At 44.9% G+C, this 26,580-nt stretch overlaps 1 protein-coding gene and 1 pseudogene across 1 annotated transcript in view; one reads left to right on the forward strand and one right to left on the reverse strand.

Moving 5' to 3' along the window:
* The first annotated feature begins 6 nt into the window (after positions 1 to 6).
* USP7 (ubiquitin specific peptidase 7 (herpes virus-associated)) overlaps positions 7 to 26,580 on the forward strand; it is a 66,783-nt gene continuing 40,209 nt past the window's right edge. Inside the window, exon 1 of the mRNA XM_008565082.1 lies at positions 7 to 28. Within this exon, the coding sequence (XP_008563304.1) occupies positions 16 to 28 (13 nt within the window). The 5' untranslated portion in view covers positions 7 to 15. The remainder of the gene's footprint in view (positions 29 to 26,580) is intronic.
* On the reverse strand, positions 13,792 to 14,365 carry LOC103583961 (annotated as a pseudogene).

Consider the following 26,580-nt stretch of genomic DNA (forward strand, 5'->3'; position numbering starts at 1 on the left):
AGCGAGCCCGAGGACATGGAGATGGAAGGTGAGGCCCGCGGCCTCCGCGGTGGGGCCCGGGGGCGCCTTTCATTGTGGCCGGGGGGAGCCGCGGAAGCCACGCGAGGGGCTCGCCATCTTTAACCAGGCCCGGGCGGCTGCCGGGCCTCGGCCTGGCCGCCCTGGCCCCGCTAGCCTGCACCGTCATGCCGGGCGGGCGGCCGACGAGACCCCGGCCCGGCGCATTGTCCTCATCCCGCGGCCGCCCGGCGCTCGGCCGCCCCGGCACAAAGCGCCCGGAGCTAAAAATTAGGGCGCCGCAGCCGCGGGGGTACTGAGGTGCTGTCGGGCTCCTGGCGCCAGCCCTACCGCCCAGGGTGGGAGGCGCGCCCCGGGGACCGTCCTCTGTCGCCGGCCGCGGAGCCAGGCTCGCTGGGCCTGCTTCTGGCTGGTAAGCGTAGGGTACTGGAGAGAGACCTCCTCGGACCTGGGGCTCGCCCGCACCTGCTATTGTGCGCCCCCGGAGAGCCCACCGGGGCTCGCAAGCGTTCCCCCGAGTCGCTTTCTAACAGCACTGCCTAGCGTCGGGCTGAATTTTGAAAACACCTGCGATAAACGCAGATGTTCTCAGCTTTTGGACCGGCCTAGAGTTCGGACCTAGGTCCTCTTGGTTTCTAAGTTGCTTGTTTTGGGGGGAGTTTGGTACCTGGCTGTTCGTGGTGCAGTCAGCATCCGGCCAGGTGTGTGCCTGAAACTCCGTGAAAGTCCCGCCACACGTGGCTGCTACATCAGAACCAAACCTGACTGTAAAGGTAACTCAGTTTTCTGCCCATGTGGCAGGAATTTCCCTAGGCTTGTACTTTAAGATGTAAGGTCTTGGTTATAAAGGTGTGATTAAAGGAAAAGGCCTTTATCTTACCTATCTCAAGCCGAGTTGGTCATTGGAAGGCACTTTTTATTTCTCGTGGTTCAAAGTACTTAAAAGGTCAAAGTCAACATGGTCTTAAAAAATAGTTTCCTTACCTACTTTTAAGGGATCAGACTGGCAGGAGGCAAATGGGGGGTGCCTGAATGAACAGGGTATTGAATGTTTTTTTCTAGTTTTGCTTTTGGCAAGACGTCTTGAGTTGCGTAAATGAATGGACGCTCTAAGGAAGCTCAGGTAAAGCAGTATTTGTCCTGCCGGATGGCTGTATGTTTGGGGCACTGCACACTGGTTGGTGGGAACACTGGTTGGTATTCCTCTGTGAATAACTTACTGCCCATAATCGAACGTTCACTGAAAAAAATGTCAGATTGCAAGCAGCAAAGTGGCTGAGATGCCTGCAGAAGGCAATTACCAGTGGTACTTACCAGTGGTGGTAAAGCGGGGACAGGAGAGCAGAGTCCATGCCAAGCACCCAGCTGTCTATTCCAGTTGGCCCCATCAAGGCAGTAACTTCTCAAAGAGTTTGGCATGTGTGATTAAACCAAATAGCTGCAGGAATACATTGCTGAGAGAATTTTGTGTGTTCCATTCGTGCTGTACTTTGCAACACATCTAAAACATTGCAAAAAAGGTTGTTTTTCAGTTTCCTTTTCTAACAGTGCCTGGTCAAGACCAAAATCTGATAACATGAGCACATCGATTTCCTAAGTTTTCGGACACTAGTGAGAAATAATAAACATGGACACCACTGCAGACCATCTTTCTGATACACAGCTGTATCTTTGGGAAAATATTCATGTCCACAAGTTTCAAGGGCTTAGCTAAACGACAGTGTTGAAGAGTGGAAGAATTTTCAGAATTTCCCTCGCTGGGGTCCCTGCATGCTTTCAAGGCTACTTTTCTCATGAAGTTTTAGTTTATATCAAGGATTGTATTGGAAGGATAACCCTAAGATCATTCATCTGTAAATGTACCGGAATCTCAAATTGGATGGCATAGGTTTTAGTTACTCATGCTGATTCCTCAAACTTAAGCTCAGCTCATTTCTTTTTTTTTTTTTTTTTTTTAAAAGATGACCGGTAAGGGGATCTCAACCCTTGGCTTGGTGTTGTCAGCACCACGCTCAGCCAGTGAGCAAACTGGCCATCCCTATGTAGGATCCGAACCCGTGGCCTTGGTGTTATCAGCACCGCACTCTACCGAGTGAGCCACGGGCCGGCCTTAAGCTCATTTCTTCTGAGTGGGCCTCTGTCCTAGTTTCAGTATCCAGAAGGTACCTTGTCTTGTAGGGCACATGATGGTTGTTGACAAGTAGGACCCTGTCACCCTTCAGGTGTGTGGTTTAAAAAGTTGCCTATGGGCCGGCCCGTGGCTCACTCGGGAGAGTGCGGTGCTGATAACACCAAGGCCACGGGTTCAGATCCCATATAGGGATGGCCGGTTTGCTCACTGGCTGAGCGTGGTGCTGACAACACCAAGTCAAGGGTTAAGATCCCCTTACCGGTCATCTTTATTAAAAAAAAAAAAAAAAAGCTGCCTATGTTTTAGGCCATCTGTGTCAGCCTTTCCACTCCTAAACTATGGTGCTAGGCTTACATGTTGTAGCTTAGGGTCAGGAAGAATGATGGAATACCTCTTCTAAAAAGCCGGAATGGTGGAATTTAGCGATCATTAAGACTGGTCAGCTTCATATGCCAGGCTGTGAATGGGATCCCATTCGGAGCTAGCGGCTTGCACCTGTGTAGTGTCTTCATCTTGATTCCTATAGAACCAGCAGCTGGATACTGACAGGGTTCTGACCCACTTGAGGAAGTGACGGCCTTTGTAAATTAGGAGATCCTGCCCGCCCTCCTGGGCAGGGTGGTTTCGAAGGAGGCTGGGAGACTGGTTCGGTTGGTGGTTTTTTCCCTATCAATAGGTCAATGTTAGTTTGCTTTCCTCCTCCCTCACTCTAGTGGAGTTTCATTTGCTTTTGCCTGAACTCTGCACAGTCCTTGCATATCCACTGGAGAATAGCAATGCTCTGGATTAGTTATTTTAAAACTGCCCTTTTAGCAGTTAGGAAGGGTGAAGTGCAGAAGGAAAAAGATGGGGGGGGGGGGGCGTTGGCAGTTCTTTGGGGTTGCAACCACATGCTTTCTGTTAGGCCTGAAGCAGCCAACTGCATGTTTCAAGTTAGGTGGCAAATTGGAGGTGTGGAGATGGTGGCAATGTTAGGTCTGACCAGGAATAAATTTGCTGGGCAGTTTGTTCACTAGCTTCAGTGGCCCCAGAGGCCTAGGGGCTGAAGGAGTGACTCGCACAGTGCTCTGCCCTCTGAACACTGGGAGAGGTGATAATCTGGTCTGTGTATACTCTGCTGAATCAACAGGAAGTTTTCCTGACGCCTTGCGTCTGCCACATGGACTGGCTAGCACAGATGTAAAAACTCTGATGTCGTTTCCCTGGTGTGGTTCTTCTCCCAGGTGAGCAGACTCTCTGTTTCAGAGTGTAATCTCTGAGACGAATGGGATAGTTGGACTTTTGTACAGCACCCAGAGTGCTGCTAGCAGGAGATCAAGACAACTGCAGCTTCTGAAAAAAAATTGATGGCTGACTTCTCTGTTTTTGTTCGGGGGTGGCATGGTGGTGGGTTTCTTGCTCTTCCAAACTTGTGTGGATAGGTGGAGTTTCAAGTTACTGACTTTCTGCTAAAGCATGTTTGGGAATGGCAAGAGAGTTCTCTTGCACACATCCACCCAGATAAACTAATAAGCTTGTGTCGTCTGTTTTGTAACAAGATAAAATCAGATAACATGAGGATTTTGATTCTCCTTACATTGGCTTTGGTTCATAAAATGATTCTTTGCAAAGCTACAAAGTGTGAACATCAACCTAGAGAAACCCAGTATAGAAGAAATTAGGCCAAACCTAGAAACAACTGTCTGATGTGAGCCTGTCAGGTTTTTTTGTTTTTTTTTTTGTTTTGTTTTTTTTTAAAAGATGACCGGTAAGGGGATCTTAACCCTTGACTTGGTGTTGTCAGCACCACGCCCAGCCAGTGAGCGAACCGGCCATCTCTATATGGGATCCGAACCCGGGGCCTTGGTGCCATCAGCACCGCACTCTCCCGAGTGAGCCACTGGGCCGGCCCCAAGCCTGTCAGGTTTTGATATGATTGAAAGTTGTTCCCCACAGACTTCAGCTCCTCTGATTCTTTCAGGATGCTAATTTTGTCATTATTGTTTCCTCTGTAATCAGGTAAATGATTGATACCAACAAATTTGGGAAGAAGTATACTTTTTTTTCTGGAATCGGTTTTTTGGACAGGGAGAAAGAGGTCATTAAGGTAAAATCCATGGTCGGTCAGTGCAGTGGCTGAGAGGGGATGGGCTTAAGATCAGGAATCTGGATTTTGCCTTTTAATTGTGGTGTGACCTCATGCACATTGCTTAAGCTCCTGGTACCCGGAAAAGGAGGCCATTCCTGCTTGCCAAGGCTGTGTGAGACTGGTCACTAAGCATACCTAAAGTGCTGGCCACTGAGTTTGGAGCATAGGAGACATTCAGTACATGGTGTTGCTGTGATGGTAAGACCTTTTCAGCTGAGGAAGAAATATACTTAGGTTAAGTATAAAACTGAGCAGATGCACCACAGGTGGGGCAAGTTGATTATCAGTGGTATGCAAAATGGCCTGCAGTAATTATATCCTGATGTGGACTGGGGGGAGAAAACAACCGTCCTCTGTCTAAGCAGTGTTGTTCATGAAGTCCTGGGTTTGATGTACCTAAATAGGGATTTAAGGTTAAAGGTGGAGTATTTTGAGAGGAGTTAAATGGATAATAGCAGTTGAGAGTGGCTTTGGTGCTGCATTGTGACATTGGTACTGAAGTTTGGTCAACTCAATAGCTGACCTGATGATACTAGCACTACTGGTATTAGAGCTTTTTTTTTCAAAGATGACCGGTAAGGGGATCTTAACCCTTGACTTGGTGTTGTCAGCACCACGCTCAACCAGTGAGCAACCGGCCATCCCTATATGGGATCCGAACCCGTGGCCTTGGTCTTATCAGCACCATACTCTCCCGAGTGAGCCACAGGCCAGCCCCTATTAGAGCTTTTTAATCATGATAAGTTTGGTGAAATTGAGAATTGGGTTGTAGCAGGGAAGCCTGGTCACCGAGCTGCCAGGCTTTGGGAGTTAGCCTTGAATTCTTCTCCCTGGATCATCCTGTTACCAAGCCCTTTGGGTTTTTCCAGCCACCACCTTAAACGAGGCCCTTGTTGCCTAATGCTGGGACTGTTGCAATAGCCTCCTTATCGGTCGCGCCTTCCACCCTGCCTGAGCACAGGCCTGCTTTATTCTGTCACTGCCCTGCTTAAAAGGACTCGGGTGTTCTGCCTTTGCTCTAGGAAGTCACACAGCCAGGGTCCTCAGGATGGCCTGTGTGCTACCTTTGGCTCTCAGCACACACGCACTTGTGTAGTTGGCAGCAGCCTCTCGTTTGTGGACGCAAACAGGACAGATACCCCAGGAAAGTGGTTCCAGACCCCCTTCAGGTGCCACCTTTCCCCTAACCCTTTCTAGTCACCACAGCCACTTGACTTGTACAACAGCCACGTGCACCTTTTGGCCACCTGCTACCGTGCCTGTAGGATGGACATTGGTGTACCTGTCTTCCTCTTGTTGGGTTGTTTTCTCTGAAGATGATCATCTTATGTTCCTTTTTTGTTAAATTTTTTTTACAAATAAATAAATTTAGTGGGAGGCTAAACAATAATCCAGGAGATGGCTGGCCGGCAAGGTGGCCCTGTGAATGAGAATGCTGAAGTCATAAAACAATATTGCTTTGATTACGCTAATTCACTTTTATTGGCTTTTTTTTTTTTTTTAAAGATGACCGGTAAGGGGATCTCAACCCTTAGCTTGGTGTTGTCAGCACCACGCTCAGCCTGTGAGCAAACCGGCCATCCCTATATAGGATCCGAACCCGTGGCCTTGGTGTTATCAGCACCGCACTCTACCGAGTGAGCCACGGGCCGGCCCCTCACTTTTATTGCTTTTAACGTAAGTTGCTTTAAGTCATGTAATGAGAGGTATTTTTTGGATCCTTTTGGAGGGAAAAGCTTGTTTTCCAGATGAGGACATCGATAGAACTTCATAAATTACTGAAGGTTTCTTTTGAGTTTTCTTAAAACTTAGTTTTGTTATTGTGTCTGGTGTTTTGGATGAGTAATATGTAGCTTGGATATTTCTGCTTGATTTTCAAGGCAAAGATATTTTACCCTGGTGAACAAGCATTGTAACAAGGTATTTCTTTTCTTTTCTATTTTTTTTTTAAATACAAAAGATGACTGATAAAGGGATCTTAATCCTTGACTTGGTGTTGTCAGCACCGTGCCCACCCAGTGAACTAACCAGCCATCCCTGTATGTGATCCGAACCCGTGGCCTTGGTGTTATCAGCACCACACTCTCCCGAGTGAGCCATGGGCCGGCCTAATAACAAGGTATTTCTTAACCTGTACTGTGATAGAGTTAAATTTTTTTTTTTTTTTTTTTTTTTTTTTTTTTAAATATGACCGGTAAGGGGATCTCAACCCTTGGCTTGGTGTTGTCAGCACCACGCTCAGCCAGTGAGCGAACCGGCCATCCCTATATAGGGATCCAAACCCATGGCCTTGGTGTTATCAGCACCGCACTCTACCGAGTGAGCCACGGGCCGGCCCGAGTTAAATGTTGAATGTCACCTGCTTCATAAACTACTTGTTCTGAGCTAATTTGGACTTGGGGAAGTTGGAGGAAGCAGGATTCTAAGTGTCATGTGTAGGCAAAAAAGTCAGTTATGCCATTTTTCTAGTAAGTTAACACATGCTGGGCTGGCCTGTGGCTCACTCAGGAGAGTGCGGTGCTGATAACACCAAGGCCACGGATTTGGATCCCTATATAGGGATGGCCGGTTAGCTCACTTGGGAGAGAGTGGTGCTGACAACACCAAGCCAAGAGTTAAGATCCCCTTACTGGTCATTTTTTTAAAAAAAAACAAACAAACAAAAACATTCCTTAGCTAATGAGAAGTCACGTGTTGAAATTGTTGGAAGAGAAGCAGGTATACTTTTTTTTTTTTTTTTTTTAAAGATGACCGGTAAGGGGATCTCAACCCTTGGCTTGGTGTTGTCAGCACCGCACTCTACCGAGTGAGCCACAGGCCGGCCCAGAAGCAGGTATACTTCTGAGGGTTGGTAATTTAAAGTTTTTATTTGGGAGTTGGAAACAGCATAAGTAATTAGAAAGTTTCTTATGTAGGGAAGTGGGCAAGAGCAGGGCTGCTTCCAGAACTCAGTGACGGCAACCCTGAGAGTGAGATGAGCAAGAACCCAAAATGGAAATGAAAGAGGGGCATCCCAGTGAATGTACCCTAGGAAGTAGTGGCCATGTTGTCTACGTTGTTCTGCCAAGGGGGGCTGGGCATAGCTCAGGCCACACAGGTTACCATGGGGGGCGGGGGCTTGTTGCCTCACTGGTGGGGGCTGGGCTCTCACTGTACTCTGCCTATTACTGTATTCATCAAATTTGGATCTTAGATAGCCCTTAAGGTATGGAGACCACTGTTCTGAGGTCACAGCTGTTAATAGCCACAGAGATGCTCAGGTGTCCTTTCAAGGAGCCCAGGTTATCTGATTGACAGGAGCTTAACTTCATAAGTGTTTGAAACCTGGGAGTGAGAGTTGGGTCCTGATCTCAAGGTGGTGGTCCTTCATTCTTTTTGGGTTATTGAGAATCTAAAAGCTGTCTGGAAGGAGGCCCCTTTGTGAAACCAGGATAGTTCTATGTGATTTTCCTGCCTTTTATGGCACATTCGAAAACTCAGGTCTCTGGTTTTTGATTCAGTGCCAGTGACTAAGGTTTCTTGACATACTGACATTAGGAAGGCAGTGTCCTGTGTTATGTACCAACCTCCAGAATATCGACCAGGGAAGGTCTAGCTCTCGCAATAAGTTGTTAAACTGGCATTGGGTTTGGAAAGCATGTTGTGTGCGTTTGGTAGGGTAACCTGTACCGCAGAGCACAGTCACACCCCAGGGTGTAGCCACAGTTGTCTGGGTGGTAATCTGACTTTTTTCAGCTGTCCCTCCTGCCTAATTCACAGTACTTTGAGAAAGACATGGGTTGGCCGGTTAGCTCAGTTGGTTAGAGCACAGCCTTGTAACACCAAGGTCATGGGTTTGGATCCTCACACCAGCCAGCCACTTTAAAAAAAAAAAAAAAAAAAGGCTCGAGGGGGTGTTTTTAAAGGGAAACCAGGTGGTATTGTTCTGAATTTATAGGCCAGGCAAACCCTGCTACTCTACAGACCCTTATAAAAAGGCTATGGGCCATTGATCAAGAGTTGCCAAGGACATTTCATCAATATGACTTTGGGAAATAAATTATATTTCAAGACTTTTAATTGACCCTGTGCAATTGCTGATTTAAAACAAGAATGTCTAACTCTCCTTGACATGTTTAAGTAGTTACGCAGTCCAGCTCCTCTTTTTAAATAGTGTAGAGTAGGTAATTTTGAAGTGCTTGCTTCTTCCAGTTGCTAGTTTATATCAGTTTGGAGGAGAAATTGTTCAATCATACTGCGGGTAAAGTGGTTAAAAACATTCTCAAATCTATGTTGCTGTTTTATAACCATCCTAGACTCTTATTCTCCCCAAATGATTCACAGTCCTCTTCTTAATGTCTTGAGCTTGTAGAGGGTGAACAAATCGGGTGCAATGCGTGGACCTTGAGAATGTCCTCAGCAAAGTAGCAGGTGGAGTGAGGATTGTTGGGGCCTCCTTGGTGGCCCACCCTTTGCACTGACCCCCATTCCCGGCCAAGAGGCTGCTTCTCCTGATGCAGTACCCTACCTGCCCTAGCCAGGATTCCACATTTCTTGAGAGCACTCCAGACCTCCTTCTGGTCCTGAAGTGCACAGACTGAGATGTCTTCCCATTGTAGACCCACATTTCTTCAGAAAGCCACTCTTTCACATTGGGACAAAGGGAATCACACATGGGGTGAGAAGACTCTTAGGGTTTAACCCTGTAATGTGCAGTTATGGTAGCTACCAGCCACATGCAGCGATTTAAGTTTTTAAATAAAAACAAATTTCTCATTGAATGAAAAAGAATTTCCTTATTCAACTAGCCACATATCAAGTGTTCAGGAGCTGATATGGCCACCGTATTGGACAGTGCAGATATAAAACAAACATCAATACAAAGTTTTATTGGCTAGTGCTGGCCTGACCAATCTGGTTGGATTCTTGCTTAGAAGGCATTTCTGGTAGCATTAGTGTCCCACTGAATGTTGGAAAGATACAGTGTGTCCTGTAAAAGCAAGTTAAAATGAATAAAAGCATTGGAAACTTGTGGATAAATGGTTCTCTGATGAACCCTACAGAACAGGGCTTCTCAAATTATATGTGGTGAAAGACCGAGATTTTTCCTTTAACTTCCAGTCCATCAAGTAGTAATACAGTGCAAACAAATTATATAAGAAGTGAAATAAAATGTGAGTACTTCAGAAAGCTCGTGGAAAAATAGATTAAAAGACAATATGAGTTTTCTTTGTCTTTTGTCTTTTTTCCGTGTCCGGCAACGGATCGCAACCCTCAGTGTTGCCCCCGTACCGGACCGGGGACCGGCAATGGGATCGCAAGCCTCGGCGTTGCCCCCACGCCTCGCTCAGCCAGCGAGCGGGAGCCGGTCTGTATGTGGGATCCGAACCCTCGGACAGGAGCGCCGCCGCGCTTCCCAAGCGGCGCACTATCCATTGCGCCACCGGGCCGGCCCTTTTTTTTTTTTTTTAAGTAAAAATCCCACAGCATTTATTGTCATCTGGTAATAACATAAGGGTAGTCAAAACAATAGGAACAAATGTTTTAGAACCATACTCCCAAAAAAAGACATTTAAAAAAACAAACTGTATTGCCTTCCCCCAATTTTTCATTTCATTAGTCATTTCTAGTTGGAAAGATTTTGTAGCAGAGTAATATTATCTTTTAGCATGATCCAACCCAGTCATTTTCTTGACTTGTTTTAGACCGAACCTCTTCTGTGTCATCTAATACGAGGTTCATACACTCATCAAAACCAGCCTGTTCACTTGCTCATGGAGCCACTCCTGAATCCAGTGTCTATTTTGCAGGTGTCTGAAGATGAGGCTGGTGGGTTGCTTCATCACTTGCACTATCTGGCCCTGACCACTGTACGCCATGGTGGAATCTCCTGAATTTTCTATGAACTTTTTGAAGTACTCTCATAGACATAGAAAAATACAAGCCACACTTTATTAAATACAACAAATGTAAAATTATATTTCAGCAGATATACTTAGAACACACATACATGGGAAGAGAAAAAAGTTACAGAAACTGATCATGTTCATAGAAAGTGTATAGAGGGAAGGGCCGGCCCATGGCTCACTTGGGAGAGTGTGGTGCTGATAACACCAAGGCCACAGGTTCGGATCCCTATGTAGGGATGGCCGGTTAGCTCACTTGGGAGAGCGTGGTGCTGACAACACCAAGTCAAGGGTTAAGATCCCCTTACCGGTCATCTTTTGAAAAAAGAAAGAAAGAAAGTGTATAGAGAGGATTGATCGCTATTGTAGATGTAACTTTCGTCATTCCAGCCGTGGTAACCGAGCAGACTTTTGCGTGAAATAGCAATTGTCAGTATTAAAAGCCTGCATGCACACTTTGAATGAATGCTGTGTGCATGCGTATTCATTTCTTAAGATAAATTTTTTTTGCAATACTTGATCACTGTAGGCGGCCTTAACAATTTATCCTATAAACAACTAAATTATCTTCCATTGAAAGAAGTGGATTCTGGATTTTATTTACTTCTGGGTTATGGTTAATAAACTAATCCTATAATCCCACAGGCTGTAACGTGGCCCTCCTGCATATGACCGCAGTGCAGTCACACCTCATGTGTTGTGCCAGGCCAGTTTGACAACACCCAAGCTGCCCCGTGTTCTGTTCAGAGAGATGAGCCTACTGAATACATATACACGTTTGGATGTTGCAGCAAAGTTGGACTTCCCAAAGGTTTCTAAAGCTTGCTCTCCATTAGGCCCTCCATGTGGCACCGTTAGAAGGCTCTGCTGAGTAGCACCCTGTAGGGCGTCAGTTTTCACCTCACCCCCTTTGCTTATTTGTCTTTATGTCCACGTGGGTCACCGATCACTGGGCAGCAGTATTGTCCTTGCTGTGGCGCCCACAGAGCCTGGTGTGGGCTTTGTTCATCAAACACCTATCACCAACAGGCAGGTACAGTGCTGGCTGCTGGGTTATGGTGCCACCCCCCAGACTTGAGTGCTTCAAAGAGTGAAGGAGCCTTGCACACATGTGCAAGGAACAGTGTCAGTGAGGGGATCTGATGAAGTGGCCGAGAGGGGCAGTTACGGCGTAAAGGAAGGACAGGACTGGCCTACTTGCGGAAACAGTGAGCAAGTGAGGTTTCACTAAGGAGGTGACACAGCTAAGTCTAAAAAGAGGGACTAGTGTGATTAGAAGCAGGAGGGGCAGAATAGCACTATGGGTTTGGGATCTGCCAGTGTCTGTGACTAGAGATTTAGAGTCTGTAGAAGGCAAAATCGTGCTACCCTCCCTTCTCTCAAAATGTTCACACCCTAATCTCTGGAACCTGTGAATGTTATGGTCATGGCAAAGAGACTTCGCAAATGTGATTAAGTTCAGGATCCCTAGATGAGATCATCCTGCCTTAACTGGGTAGGCCCAGTGTCATCACAAAGGTCCTAACGAGGGAAAGGGAGGGAGCAGGAGAGTCAGGGTCCATGACAGGATGTGAGGAAGAGTTCACTGGCCCCTGCTGGCTTTGAAGATTTCAAGGGGAACCAGGGAATGTGGGTGACCCCTAGAAGCTGGAAAAGGCAGGGAAACATGTTACCCTAGAGCCTGCAGGAGGAACGCAGCCCTCCCAACACCTTGATTTAGTCCAGTGAGACCCATTTCACATTCTGACCTTCAGAACTGTAAAAGAATAAGTGTGTTAAGTCACTAAGTTTGTGGTAGTTTGTGACAGCAGCCAGAGGAAACTAAGCAGGACCCAATGAGGTAGGTGAGAAGCAGCACCTGGGTGCCCAGCTGGTGTAGCTGGACCTGAAACCTGTAGAAAGCTGCAGAGAGGCCCGATGAATTTGCGGTAACACACTCACACGGAGGTCTCGTGTACCAGGCTGTGTGATCCAGTCTCTATGCACACTCTCTGAAATGGGTACGTCATCACCCCCAGTCACAGCAAAACAACACAAGGTACTGAGCACGTTAAATAACTTACCCAGGGTCACCCAGAACAAGTGGCAGAACTGGGATTGGAACCCAGCGGTCTGGCTTCACAGCCATTCACGATTCATCATAGCCAGTAGATGCCATTGGAAGGAAAAGTAGCGGTTACTGCCTTTTTATTTAAGTACCCCTGCTGCCTTTCCCCATGTTTCTTACCTCACCACCCCAAAGTGGTGAACTGCAGCTGGGCTCCATAGTCTGAAGGTTTTTGTGTGGTTCACCACACACTTTGAATATAGAAAGTAGCTCACTGCTAAGATAGGCTGAAGCCACCCATGCACTTCAGCCAGTGCAACATGGTGGCATAAGAATATAACAGCAAAGTATTACATGTTGGTAGATTTCTTCCTTTGTGAACCAGGTATTCAGTAACATGTTTTATTTATTTATTTATTTCTCAACTGGCCAGTACAGGGATCTGAACCCATGATCTTAGTGTTACCAGCACTGTGCTCTCCCAAGTGAGCTAACTGGCCAGCCCTAGTCACGTTTTAATAAGTTCCTGAGCTGAAATGAATCGTCCCTAGAGTAAATCATCCTGGGCTGAATGTACCTCTGAGTATATGGAGAGGTTGAAACGTGACAAGGCCTGAGTCTGGTTAGTTGGGGCTCAGGGCACAAGTATACTGCATTCCAGAGTCCCCGGTGCTCTAGATGTCCAGAGTTGGACATTAAGGCATCTTAAACCACAGTATAGATCTCATTGATGCAGGTTCTCAGTTCATCTCCTCCCCACAGCCTTCTCTGCATTTGCAGATGAGCAGAGCGAGGCTCCAAGGTACCCCGCAAGCTCTCTCCAAGCCCATCCAGATTGCTCAATCCCAGCTGACTTGAGAAACGGGTCAGTGAGCCCCTGTACCATAGGCCGTGTCCTGTTTGAAGCCCTGACCAGCCGTTCGGTCTCCTCCCTGTCACCTGTATCACCCAGTTGCTGTAAGATAGCAGCTTTCATGAGGTGGAAGGAAAACTAGGTCAGAGGTACCAGAGCCTCAGGATTCCTGAACTGGGCAGAGAATGAAAGAAATTAGGTGACTAAGAGGCCAGTCTCCTTGCTTCATTAACTTCTAGCCAGCTGTGCAGCATTTATTTTTGTGTGGCATATTTTGAATATTTTCCTTTTGGGCATTTTTTCCTGACAGTGAATTTTAAAGATATATAACTGTATCTTCATGGGTAACTTTGGGAAGAACATTTAGTTGGTAAAGTGACTGTAGCAGTCAGAAACTATAGCAAGACTAGAGTTGTAAATCCAGAAATTCTTATTTGGTTTAACTTGAGTCTTTGCCTATAAAGTCATTGATTCAGGAAAGCTTAAATAAACATGACCTTTATTTTAATTAACAAGCAAAGTAATGAAAAACAGAAACATAACAGCCTTGAAGTTGGAACAGCAGTAAGTCAAAAAATTGCTGCTGGAGTTCACGGTTGTGCCCGGGGGCCCCGCTTACTCGGTGTGTAGCATGACGTAGGCACATGACTGTGCATTTAGGTATATATGTGACCAAGAAGCATCAGGACTGGAAGCCGCTGGAGGAAAGAAAGCATCAGGAACGTTTCATCACGTGATCCCAAAGTGCTCTGCGTTTCTTTCTCTGCCTCTATGTCCTCTGCGGTTCCAGATCCAGCTGAATTTGTGGCAATCCCAAGTTACTCCTTTCTCTTTAGCTTCTTATGTCCCCACTCTCTGGAGATTGAAGAGACATTCAAACCAAATTGTTGAGCCCTTTGCTTTAGCTTATGTGGGTTCAGCATAGGCTTGGTGTCAGATTGCAGACCTTTTGTTGGAACTGAGGAAATCTCAAACCTAGCTGCCCCAGCAGCTTCCTTCCTCTACAAGCTCACAGGTACCTGAAATCATTCAGCCCACATCTGAATTCTCTCGGTCAGTGGTATTTCTGTTGTAGTTTTTAACACTTTCTTCTCTGCTGCCACATCAGCAGTTTTTTCAGGGGGTTCTTCCTCTTCGATAGGTAGTTCTGTGGGCTTTGGTTCTTCTTCCTCTGTTTCATTTCCAGTGCATCATCTCATTCATGCTCTTCAAGATATGCCTGGAGCCTGTTGATGAGATCTTGCTTTATTCCCTTGGTCACCAATGTATCCACTAGTCCAGCAAGCTTCAGTGTATGGAGCATACCATGTCTGTGGCCGTCTTGGTGTCTCTCTACCCCACTCCACTCCAGTGCAGATTTCAAATCTTAGTTTTGTGACCAGCCCCTCTGCTGACACAATGCACAGGAACTGTGATTTCTTTTTTGCATCAGACGGATGTTTTCAGTCAGTGTACAGGTAACAGGATGGTTATTTATTGATCAGTTGTGCCTGGGGTTCTGCTGGGGAAAATAAAAAGATGGGAGACACAAGTTCTGGCCTCAGCTTACTTAGGAGTGACAATGTCCACAGAATAAACGACATGCAGTGACACACGAAGATAACTGTTTATGTATCCATCAGTGCCTGGAGAAGATAGGTGCACTTAAAGGAGGTAACCCTTGGGTGTCCTAGTCAGGAGGAAAAAAATGATCCTTGAGGCGACCAGCTGAGCTTCAGGATGCATGGCAGCCAGTCATACAGCTTCTGTACCTTGAACACTTAGCAGTGCTGAGCTAATGACAGGCAGGGGTGGGGCAGTAATTTAGATCTGTTGCTGTCTCCTTCAGCACTCTCGGTACTGTGGGAAACGTGATGCTGAAAGCTCAGTCCCTGCTGAGAGCTAAAAGTCTTCAGGATTCTAAAGTTGGGGTTATTAGTTACACTGGGGGGATATGGAGAGAGGAAGAATTAGTACTACAAATCTAAAAGTTTGCTGTTAATGGGCAGTGTTTTTTTTTTTTTTTGAAATCAGAGGCTATTTAAAAAGGGCTTTTATTTTTCTTAAAATACTGGTTTGCTTTGAGTATGTTGATAGCAGTTGAGGGCACTAGGTTGTATAATTTTGTTTTAGAGTAGAAAGTGTCTATTACCGCCTTCACTGTGCAAATGTAGACACCTAGGCTCTGGGGGATGGTGTGCTTTCTAGCCCTTTGCTGTCCAGTATTGTAGTCACTAGCCACACGTGGCTGATTAAATTTAAGTTAATTAAAGTTGTGTTCAGTTACTCAGACTCACTTGCCATATTTCGTAGGATCAGTAACTACATGTGGCTACTTAAATGTCAATTACATGAAATTGAATAAGTTTAAAAATACCAGTTCCTCTGCACACAGCCACCTTTCAAGGGCTCAGTGGGCATGTTTATAGCTCATGGCTTCTGTATTGGACAGCACTGCTATAGAACACCTCCATCAGCACAACAGTTTTGTCGGGAGCTGCTTCTCTAGATGCAGGCTGTTAACTGGGTTTCACCTCTGCTTTAACCTAGGGAGAAATTTCCCCACACCTGGCTCGATATGACGCATGCTTGCTGGTAATCTGGTAATCATTGCTTCAGTACCTGGGGAGTACAAACATGAAGTGATAAGGTGTCTCTGCTTAGGAACGCCAGCAGGATATAGATAGGTCATGTGGACAGATTATTAATGAGGGGCAGAAAGAATGCCTTGGAAGAGAACAGGTAGCTTTCGGGAATTGTGAAGAGATCAGACTACAGGGGAGTAGGAAGGCTTGATGTGGGCCTTCAAGGGATGGTTAGGATTTGAGTTCAGGGGAATTTCAGGCAAGAGTGCCAGGGGCAAGGCTTCTGGGTGAATGAAAATAAAGGCACTTTTGGTTTCCTGTAATTACTACATTGTGTTGTGTTTCTTCCCCTTTAGACTTTGAGGTTGTAAAGTGCAGGGACGGTGCCTATGTCCCTCTCTGTGCCTTGAACGTTCCATTTTTATATTTGAGTTTCAATCAGACTGGAATGTGCCGCGGTGTTAAATGCCAGTTAACCTTAATTTTACGTGCTCGGTAACAATTATAAAGGATTAGATTTGCATCAGCCCTTACTTTTTTGATAAAACGTGTTACTGATCACCATGATTTTTCACATAACAACTTGGTTGAGATCTAACTCACATACCACAATTCACCCATTTGAAGTGTACAGTTCAGTGGTTTTCAGTATATTTGCATTGTGTAACTGTCAACAGTCAATTTTGGAACATTTTCATCACCACAAAAAGAAACCCTCTTCCCATTAGCAGTCACTGCCCATCTTCCCCCACACCCCTAAGCCCTCCTAGGCAACCATTAATCTATCAGTGTGGATTTGCCTAGTCTAGACATAGCAAATAAATGGAACCATACAGTATGTAGCCTTCTGTCTCTGGCTTCCTTGACTTAGCATCATGTCCTCAAGTTTCCTCTGTGTTGTACCATGAATTAGTAGTTCATTGCTTTTTATCGCAGAATCATATTCCATTGTGTGGAACCTCACCGTGATTTACACTGGATCAAAAAGATGTGCAGGTTTTCATGGTTCCATCATCTGTGATAGGTTTTATGCAGTGTTTTTTTAAAAGGACTGGAATTTTTTGAGTTAGGAATATATGGCACTACTAAGTTGAATTAACTGGGTGGTGCAGGATGTCGGGGGGAGTTGGTGTCAGTTGAAGTCAGAGTAGCAGAGCGATTGGAGACAGATGAAGAGGTTTATTTGAGGGACTTCACTGGACATGGCTGTGGGAGCTGGTTACGTGGTCTGTTTCTGGATCTGGTGTCCACAGGGCGTGCAGTCTGCAAGGGGAGAAGGGTGGAAGTGGGGAGCAAGGCTGAGATGCACCCCATCCACATGAGCCTCTCACCACCATCTGTGGTGGAACTGGTGCCCTTCTGCACAAAGCTCCATATGCAGAGGGCAGACAAACCTCCAGGCACAAGGGCATGTGGCCACTCCTCTTACTCCCACCCTCCAGATTGTACCCCATGTTTCTTAAGTGGAAATTATCTGCAAGGAGGGGCATGTAGTTCTAGCTTAGGTGAGGCAGCACAATACAAATCCACCAGCCAGTCCTGTCTTTGGAATAACAAGCCTTTTGGTGTCAGGATCCCATTACAATCCTAAAAATTGTTGAGGACCCCAAAGACCTTTTGGTTAGGTGGGTTAGACCTATTGTTATTAGCATATTAAAAACTAAAACTGAGACCAATCTTAAATGTTCATTGAAAAATATAAACCAGTACATGGTAACACAAATAACATTCTTTTCATAGAAAATAATTGTTTTCCAAAACAAAAAAGTTGGTGAGAGGAATAGCATTGTTTTTCATAATTACAAATTTCTTTATTGTCTGGCTTTATGGAAGATGGCTGGATTCCCATCTGCTTCTCCTTTTAGTGAGTTGCAATGTGGTTTTAGTTAAAATATAAATAAAACCCAGTCTTACAGAGGTATATAGTTACAAAAAGGCGGAGTACTTTATTCTCTTTAGATAACTGTGGTGATTCTTTGATACTACAACAAATGGTACTATAATTTCTTAAAGGTTAATTGCACGTGGTATCTGAACCCTATTAGTTAACGTTTCATTGATCTATCTTGCACTTTGAATGGATCTTTTCTAGTACCATTTATTTAATGGTCATATGGAAAATATTGATTCGTCTAAGCTATACAGATCTTGTAAATGTTGACACATTTTATTATACAGTTATATTAAAAAATTGGATTTATATGCCCGAAACAACATATTGATGGGTTGCAGCCTTGTACTGTAACCTAATTGGAGACAGGGTTATAGTTACAGCGCCAGTGCCATTTGCTCTGTATGTGAGGACCTTCTGCTTGTTGGCAGAGAGGGCTGATGGCTGAATGGTAAGTAGCAGCAGAGTGGCCACCTCTGCATCTGCTAGACCTCGGGTGGGTGCAGGCTGATGATCAGACACCTTTTATGTGTTTATTTGCCATCCCTATGTCCTCTTTTTTTTTTTTTTTTTAGGGATGACCGGTAAGGGGATCTCAACCCTTGACTTGGTGTTGTCAGCACCACGCTCAGCCAGTGCGCGAACCGGCCATCCCTATATGGGATCCGAACCCGGGGCCTTGGTGTTATCAGCACCGCACTCTCCCGAGTGAGCCACGGGCCGGCCCCCCTATGTCCTCTTTGAAGTTCAAGTCTTTTGCTGATTTTTTTTTGGTTGGGTGGGTGGTTTTTCCTGCTGTTGAGTTTTGGCAGCTCTTGTATATTTGGGATATAAGTCCTTTGTCAGATATGTGATTTGCAAATATAGTCGTTTCTCTGTATCCATGGGGGGTTCGTTCCAGGACCTCCCAAGGGTACCAAAATCTGCGGATGCTCAAGTCACTGACATAAAATTGCACGATATTTGCATATTACCTATTGCACACCCTCCCATGTACTTTAAATCATCTCTAGATTACTTACAGTACCTAATACAATGTAAATTTCTATGTAAATAGTTGTTATAGTATATTAGTGAACACTGACAAGAAAAAGTCTGTACATGTTCAGTACAGACTTTTTCGAATGTTTTTGATCCTCAGGTGGTTGAATCCATGGTTGCAGAGCCCATGGGTATGGAGGGCCGACTGTATTTTCTCCCAGTCTATAATTTTTCTGTTTATTCTCCTAATGGTGTCTTTTGGATCAAGAGCCCTTAATATTAATGAAGTATGGTTTATCAAAATTTTCGTTTTGGGATCTTGCTTTTGGTGTATTATTTCTTTTTTTTTTTTTTTTTTTAAGATGACCAGTAAGGGGATCTCAACCCTTGGCTTGGTGTTGTCGGGGGGGGGGGGGGGAGCGAACCGGCCATCCCTATATAGGATCCGAACCCATGGCCGTGGTGTTATCAGCACCGCACTCTCCCGAGTGAGCCACGGGCCGGCCCTTGGTGTATTATTTCTTTTTTTTTTTTTTTAAGATGACCAGTAAGGGGATCTCAACCCTTGGCTTGGTGTTGTCGGGGGGGGGGGGGGGAGCGAACCGGCCATCCCTATATAGGATCCGAACCCATGGCCTTGGTGTTATCAGCACCGCACTCTCCCGAGTGAGCCACGGGCCGGCCCTTGGTGTATTATTTCTAAGAATGCTTTTCCAATGTGATAGATTTTCTCCTGTGTTTTCATCTAAAGGTCTTAAAGTTTTACATTTCAGAATGAATTAAGCTTTTTTGTACAGTGTGAGGTTTAGGTTGAGTTTTTTGTTCTTTTGTATTTCCTATGCATTTTCAGTTGTTCCCATAGCATTTGTTAAAGAGACAGTCCTTTTCCCATGGAATTGCTTTTTATACCTTTTATCAAAAAATCAAATACAGTAGTAATGTTTGCGTGGTTCTGTTTCTGGAGTCTACTCCCATTGGTCTGTGTGTCTCTCCCTTTGCCAATGCAACATCATCTTGATTACTGAAAGCTTTAGAGTGAGTCTTAAAATCAGTTAATGTAATGCCTCAGTCTGTGTTCTTATTTTTTAAAATTGTTTTACCTACTCTGATTCTTTTATCTTTTAACATTTTGTAAAAGTTAGAATTAGCTTGACTATAGCTATTACACATTCTGATTTTTGATTAGAATTGTGTTTAAATGTATATATTTTGATTGGAATTGGGCTTAAAATGTGTAGATTAATTTGGGGAGACCATCTTTACTATGTTGAGTCTTCCAGTCCATGAACACGGTTGTCTCCTGTCCCAGTGATTTTTGCCTCTTGAGAATGGCTAGTATTCACATGTACATTGCTAGTTCACAGCTTCACAGCAAAAGCTCAAGGTCTCATGTTTTTGTTTTTTTTTTTTTAATTCAGTAAAACCAGATATTCTTTGCTACTCCCCAGAAAACTAGTCTTCCTCCCAGGAGCTTTTCAAAATTCCTTTGGCCACCAGTTTTGCAAAAGATCTGATAGCCCTTCAATGCAGGTATCCCCTCTAAAGGCAAGTAAAACCTGAGTGGTGGTCTGTGTCTCAGGTGGCTGAGGATCGAGCAGGCAGCCTGTGCCAAGATTGGGGGGGTGGGAGGGAGGGGAATCAGTTTAGTTTTCTGTTCTAGGTTGTTCCTGTTTGTGACTTTATTTACATGAAGGGACCTATTTGAAATTGGTTATGTTTGACCTCTGTTATTATTATTATTATTTTTTTAAGATGACTGGTAAGGGGATCTCAACCCTTGACTTGGTGTTGTCAGCACCACGCTCAACCAGTGAGCTAACCGGCCATCCCTATGTGAGATCCGAACCCGTGGCCTTGGTGTTATCAGCACTGCACTCTCCCAAGTGAGCCACGGGCTGGCCCCGACCTCTGTTAAATTTTTTAATTAAATTTTCACTACCTTTCTACCTCTGACATAACTCTTTTCCCCCAAACTGGCTTGTCTCCTTAAAAACTAGTTCTTAAGGGAAACACAGGCATGAAAGAGAAGATGCTGCCATTTGCCACAAGTACTGCAGGTAATTCCTTTGTTCTAGGGCCCCTGCGCCCTCTTGGCTCTGGCAGGCAGCTGTTGCACCCACTTCCCCTATGGCACGGCTTCAAAGAGCTGCCAAGGTGGTGTCGTGCCCAGCAAGTAATTCAGCTGTGCTTTTATTTTAGCATTGTGGTTGCTCTGTGTGAGCATGTATGTATTTTTGCTTCTGTTACAAGAGTAACACACATTCACCAAAAACGTTCAGATGACATGGAAGGAAGCAAAAAGGCAGGAAGGAAAGACTCCATTCCTCAAGGTGACTACTGCAGTTTGCTTGCCACATTATGGAAGCTTTGCTTTGCTCTTTGAGGGCATCATGTGAGTTTATTCGATGATTCTTCTGTTGATGGACATTTCCCTCCTTATTACAGTTTTACTTTAAAACCGCATTGTTGGGAGGGAGGGAGGTGGTTTGGGAAGTGATAGGTCAGGTACAGGGCATAAAGAAATATCACGATTTGTAAGAATGAATATGATAAAAATTTAGAAATCCCGCATTATTATAAAATGAATTTATAGTATACATAAATTTACCTAGATAGTTGAATTTTTAAAACACCAAAACGTGTTACTGCAGAAAATTAAACTTGTGTTTAATTAAAACTGTGCTTCAGTATAAGAAATAGTGCTTGCATATATTGTTGGCATGTATGCTAATTTTTGTTGCAGTGGATTTTTGAAATGATACTTCGAGTGAAAGGATATTGGACTTTTTGATAGATACTGCCTTGGGGGAGAAGAGTTTGTATAAATTTATGTTCCAGCCAGCCATTTGATGGCACCCATATTGCTAGACCCTCAGAATCAATTGGCATTTCCAGTACTTTTCACTGTTAATGGTGTCACACATTAATTTAGGAAGATGAGCATATACGTTAGTCATCTGTATTTCTTATGAATTTCTCCTTGTTTTAGTTGGGTTGTTTCTTCTTGAGTGTGGGGAACCCTGTGTATTCTGGATGTTAATCCTTTGGCTATTACGTGTTACCGATACTTCTCATCCAGTTGGCACACATCCTTAGTCCTAGTGTCCGTGAGGCTCTGCCTCTGCCAAGTGTGCTGGGCATTCCTCTCCCACAGCACTTGGATTGAGCTGCACAGTTTAGCAGATAATCCCATTTGTTTTGTAGAGCAGACCATATGTGTAAGAAAGCAATACAGACATCATTATAAGCTCCTTAGTTGTGCAGTATGCCTCTCAGTGCCCACCACAGCATTAAAACCAGTCATCAGTGTTTATGGACAGGCATGATTGGTAGCTAGGATGATCTCTAGGAAACAGATGATTTTTACATAATGAAGCCAGACTGAAAGCCCCAAACAGATACTTTTATTTCAAGAACACAAATTATATGTGGCCTTCTTTGGGGCTTTATTTTCATATAAGTAATTTAAGTCAGGATTATTTCGGAGCATAGAGCTTACTGTCAAGTTTCAGTACGGTGGTCTTATTCTAGTCTAGGCTCCACTGCCTTGAAGCTGGGTGGGTGCTGACCTCAGGGCCCTCAGTGGCTCACCAAAGAATGGGCCTGTCTCCTAGAAGTGAGGTTCCAGGTAGCCATATAACCAGAGTGTACAAAATCACAAATCCAAACACTTCAGATTTGTAGTATTGATTCTGCCACAGTTTCTAGGGAGTGCCTCCGTCCTAAACTACACGGGGATCCAACTTGACAGGCTAGGAGTAAGGGACAGGGTAGTCAAGAACAGTCCCTCACCATGTCTTCTGCCAAGCAGCAAAGGGGCTTGCAAGAAGACCCTCCTGCATGTGATGGTTAGGACGGCGATGGCCACATGGTGTGTGAGGGTGGCACCAAAGTCCAAATACTGGGACCATCTCAGATCTGACAGGAGAGTTCTTCACAGGGTCTTCCAAGGACACGGGTGACTTCCTCTTTATTGGGGGGGGCATATTGGAGTGAAATTCAGAATCTTATCATGGCCATCCGTGGCTTGGCCCTGCCCACCTCACATCTCCCATGTTTCGCTTTCCCGCTGTCCTTGTTCCTGTTGGGGTGAGCTCTACTAGAATCTGCTTCTCCGAGATCTCTGCCTGGCTGGCTCCTTTTCATTCGTGGCTAGCGATATTTGTCCGAGCTCTGTGGTTATGTCATGTACCCATTTCCCCCTTCACTACAGTTATCGCCATGTGAAATATCTCCCCAACTGTCTAGTAAGTGACACGAGACCAGGAGGCTTGACTGTCTCGTTCCCAGCTGAACCACAGAGCCCAGCCCAGTCCTTGGCACACACGAGGCACTTGACAAGCAACCTGAGAGAAGTGGGTGGACTGTGCAAATAAGAGTTGTGTAAGTAAGAGTTGTTGCTGTGATTGCAGGCAGATAGGGTGTGGCCACCTTTTGGGGAATGTGTGAAATCCTTGGTAATGTCATGATAACAGGTTAGAAAAGATCTTTGAGGACTATTTTTGAAGTATAGTTGAAGTTCTCTGCTTAGGATCTTATACAGGAATTGGCTGCTTCTGAGAGGTTTCACATACCTAGGCAGTCACAAAGGGGGTGAGTTGAGGGCTGGGAAGTGTTGGGGGATCTCCTCGTGGCCCACAGGCAGTGTGGTCTGTAACTGGGATGGCAGGCTTGTTGGCAGTGTTGCCTGGTTAGCACCTATTTCTTTCCACCCAGTGGCTATATGGGGCAGTACACTGTGAGCTGTTGAATTCTGGAAGGCAGAATGAACTGGTTTTTAGATCTGGTCTGGGAGCAGAGATAATTCTGACCTTATTGTGTCCTTCAGTCCTTCATTTACCTACAGGTTCTGTCTGAGGACGGGATATAATCCAGGGTCCTCCCTAAGGCCCACCTTTGCCTTAGGAGAATCCCCCAGAGGGGACTACAGTTCACTCTTGCCTACTCCCCATGAGTGTCTAGAAATCTACTCTTAGTAGTTTCTTAGGGAGCGTGGTAGCTCATGGCCTGTGTTGGTTGCCACTGTCCATGTGGATGCCTGTGAAACTTACCAGTTCCTCACCTTGCCCTTCTTGGTGCAGTGGGCACTGTTATAACTGTTTCACCTCCTGCTCTGGGTTGCCTGGTCCCACAGGTCACACGTACCCTGTCTTCCCCCACATGATAGTCATCCCTAGTGGCTTCACTCAACTTCTTGGTTCTTAGTACATCTTTTCTCTCTCATTGAGTTATTAACTGTCCTTTTTTATTCCTCTTGTGAACTTAAAGCTAGGTTTCTGTATTTTGAGGATTTTATTGTGGACTGGAACATCAGGAAATTGTGTTCGAAGTCTTCAAAATAAATGTAGTGGGGCCGGCCAGGTGGCGCACTCGGTAGAGTGCGGCACTTGGGAGCGTGGTGGCACTCCCGCCGAGGGTTCGGATCCCATATAGAGACCAGTCCGCTCATTGGTTGAGCGCGGTGCGGGTGCGACACCAAGGGTTGTGATCCCGTTACCGGTCACGAAAAAAGACAAAAAGGAAAAAAAAAATAAAATAAAATAAATAAATAAATAAATGTAGTGGAACAGTGAGTATGAAGGGAAGAGTTCTCCTGGACAGTGTGTGGACTGTGTGTAGGGGCTGGTCATGTGACCGAGCTGTTCAGAGCCATTGGTATTGTTCTGTTGCTTGGATAACACTGTTGTCCATAGTTGCCACTGGAAAGAGCGTGGTCAACTACAGAACTTGCAGGGAGACCATATATGTTTGAGAAAAACAGCCTGGCTGTAAAATATGTAGAAAGGTAGCAGGATAAATGATGATGTTGCATTATCCAGAGTGGCAACAACAACAAAAGCTGGAAACGATCATCTGCAGGGGATGGTTGAGTAAATCATGGCGCAATGTTTGGGGGCTATTAATTAAATTTTGTACATATTTATGCATATGCACATGTATAGTGACCTGAGACTGGAATTTATTCATGTAATGTGAATAATGTACTGTATTTTCCTTCGTGAACTACACGCAGTGTGTGCACATGTGTATGTGAACATTAGGAAAGCTTGGAAGGCAGCACACTGGTGGTTTCCTTCACATTTGAATCGGGGGAGGGAAGGCCAATAATTTCCTCTTACTTGTCTCTGCATTGCTTTCCTTGCTAATGTGTGCTTCCTTAAGCATTTCATTTTTCATAATCCAAAAGTAAAAATAAATATGAAGCCAGGACCTGTATGTTCACAGCAGCTTTACTCGTAGTATCCCCAAACTGGAAACTGCCCAGATGTCAGCAGGTGAACAATCAAACAGTGATATGTCTCTACCGTGGAATCCTACTTAGCAATAAAAAGGAACAAATTGTTATGTACTGTATGTTCATTTATTTAACATTCTTGGAATGACAGAATTGTAGAGATGGAGAGCAGATGAGTGGTTGCATGGGATTATGGGGGAGTACGGACGAGGAGGTGGATGTGGTTACAAAAGGACACCATGAGGGATCCTTGTGGTGTTGGAAATGTTCATTGTCTTGAATGGTAGTGGACACACAAACCTATGTATGTACGTACTAAAGTTGCACAGAATTAAACACACAAATGAGTACAGTAAATATGGAGAAATCTGAATAGGATTACTGGATTACATCAATATCAGGATCCTGGTTGTGATAAACTAGTTTTGCAGAATAGTGCTACAGGGGAAACTAGGAAAAGGGTAAATGATCTCTCTGTTATTTTTATTTATTTGGTGGCTGGCTGGTATGGGCATCCAAACTCTTGACCTTGGTGTGTTACAAGGCCATGCTGTAACCAGCTGAGATAACTGGCCAGCCCAAAGGCATATCCTTTCTTTGTAACCAGCTGAGATAACTGGCCAGCCCAAAGGCATATCCTTTCTTTCTTTCTTTTTTTTTTTCTTTTTCTTTTTTTTTTTTTGCAGCTTGCTGTTATGGGGATCCAAACCCTTGACCATGGTCTCTGTTATTATTAAAAACTGTGTGTGCGGGCCGGCCCGTGGCTCACTCGGGAGAGTGTGGTGCTGATAACACCAAGGCCCCGGGTTCGGATCCCATATAGGGATGGCCGGTTAGCTCACTGGGTGAGCGTGGTGCTGACAACACCAAGCCAAGGGTTAAGATCCCCTTACCGGTCATCTTTAAAAAACAAACAAACAAAAAAAAAAACTATGTGTGAATCTACAATTATCTCAAAGTTTAATAAGAAAAGTTTAATCAGGCTCACATAGTGTGATATAGTAGAAATTGTACAGGAATACAGGTTATTTGGGGAGTGTACATTTCAAAAAAAGCCTTTTTGTAGTATCATGCCTGTTTGCTCAGAATTCGTGGTAATTCCCCTTACCAGTCCAACTGTAACCCTGGTCTGGTGACATAATCCATTTAAGCCTATAGGTTCATCTGTGAGTGGGGGAAATATCCTGCTCTACTTTACCTCGTCAGGGCTTGTGATGTTTACCTAAGAATGTTTATATAGGGCCTGGCACATAGTAGGCATTCAGTAAACAGGAGATCCTTCTCGCGTGTCCAGTGTTTTCTGTGCTTCTCCTGCCCCAACACAGATGCAAGCTTCCAACCCAGCTGTCCTCTCCTCCTGAACAACTCTGTTCTTACACACTTTCCCCTGGTATGTATGTTGGGAGTCTTTCCATGTTTTAGCTGTCAAACTGCTTTTTTTTTTTAACCTTTGATTGCTTGAGACTTTAAGGTATGCTGTATGTGGATTTATGCTGAACATTGTCATTTATAGGTTTTATGTCAGTTATTTTCCTTAAATCTTAGGCTTGAGAGGGCTTTCTACTTTGCCTTTTTATTTTATTTTATTATTATTATTTTTTTTAAAAAGATGACCGGTAAGGGGATCTTAACCCTTGACTTGGTGTTGTCAGCACCACGCTCAGCCAGTGAGGGAACCGGCCATCCCTATATGGGATCCGAACCCGTGGCCTTGGTGTTATCAGCACCGTACTCTCCCGAGTGAGCCACAGGCCGGCCCAAAAGTTTATTTTAAAAAGGCAAAGTAGGGCTGGCCCGTGGCTCACTCGGGAGAGTGCGGTGCTGATAACACCAAGGCCCCAGGTTCG

This window comes from Galeopterus variegatus, unplaced genomic scaffold (genome assembly GCF_000696425.1).
Source record: "Galeopterus variegatus unplaced genomic scaffold, G_variegatus-3.0.2 Scaffold195, whole genome shotgun sequence".
In the NCBI taxonomy this organism is placed as follows: Eukaryota; Metazoa; Chordata; class Mammalia; order Dermoptera; family Cynocephalidae; genus Galeopterus; species Galeopterus variegatus.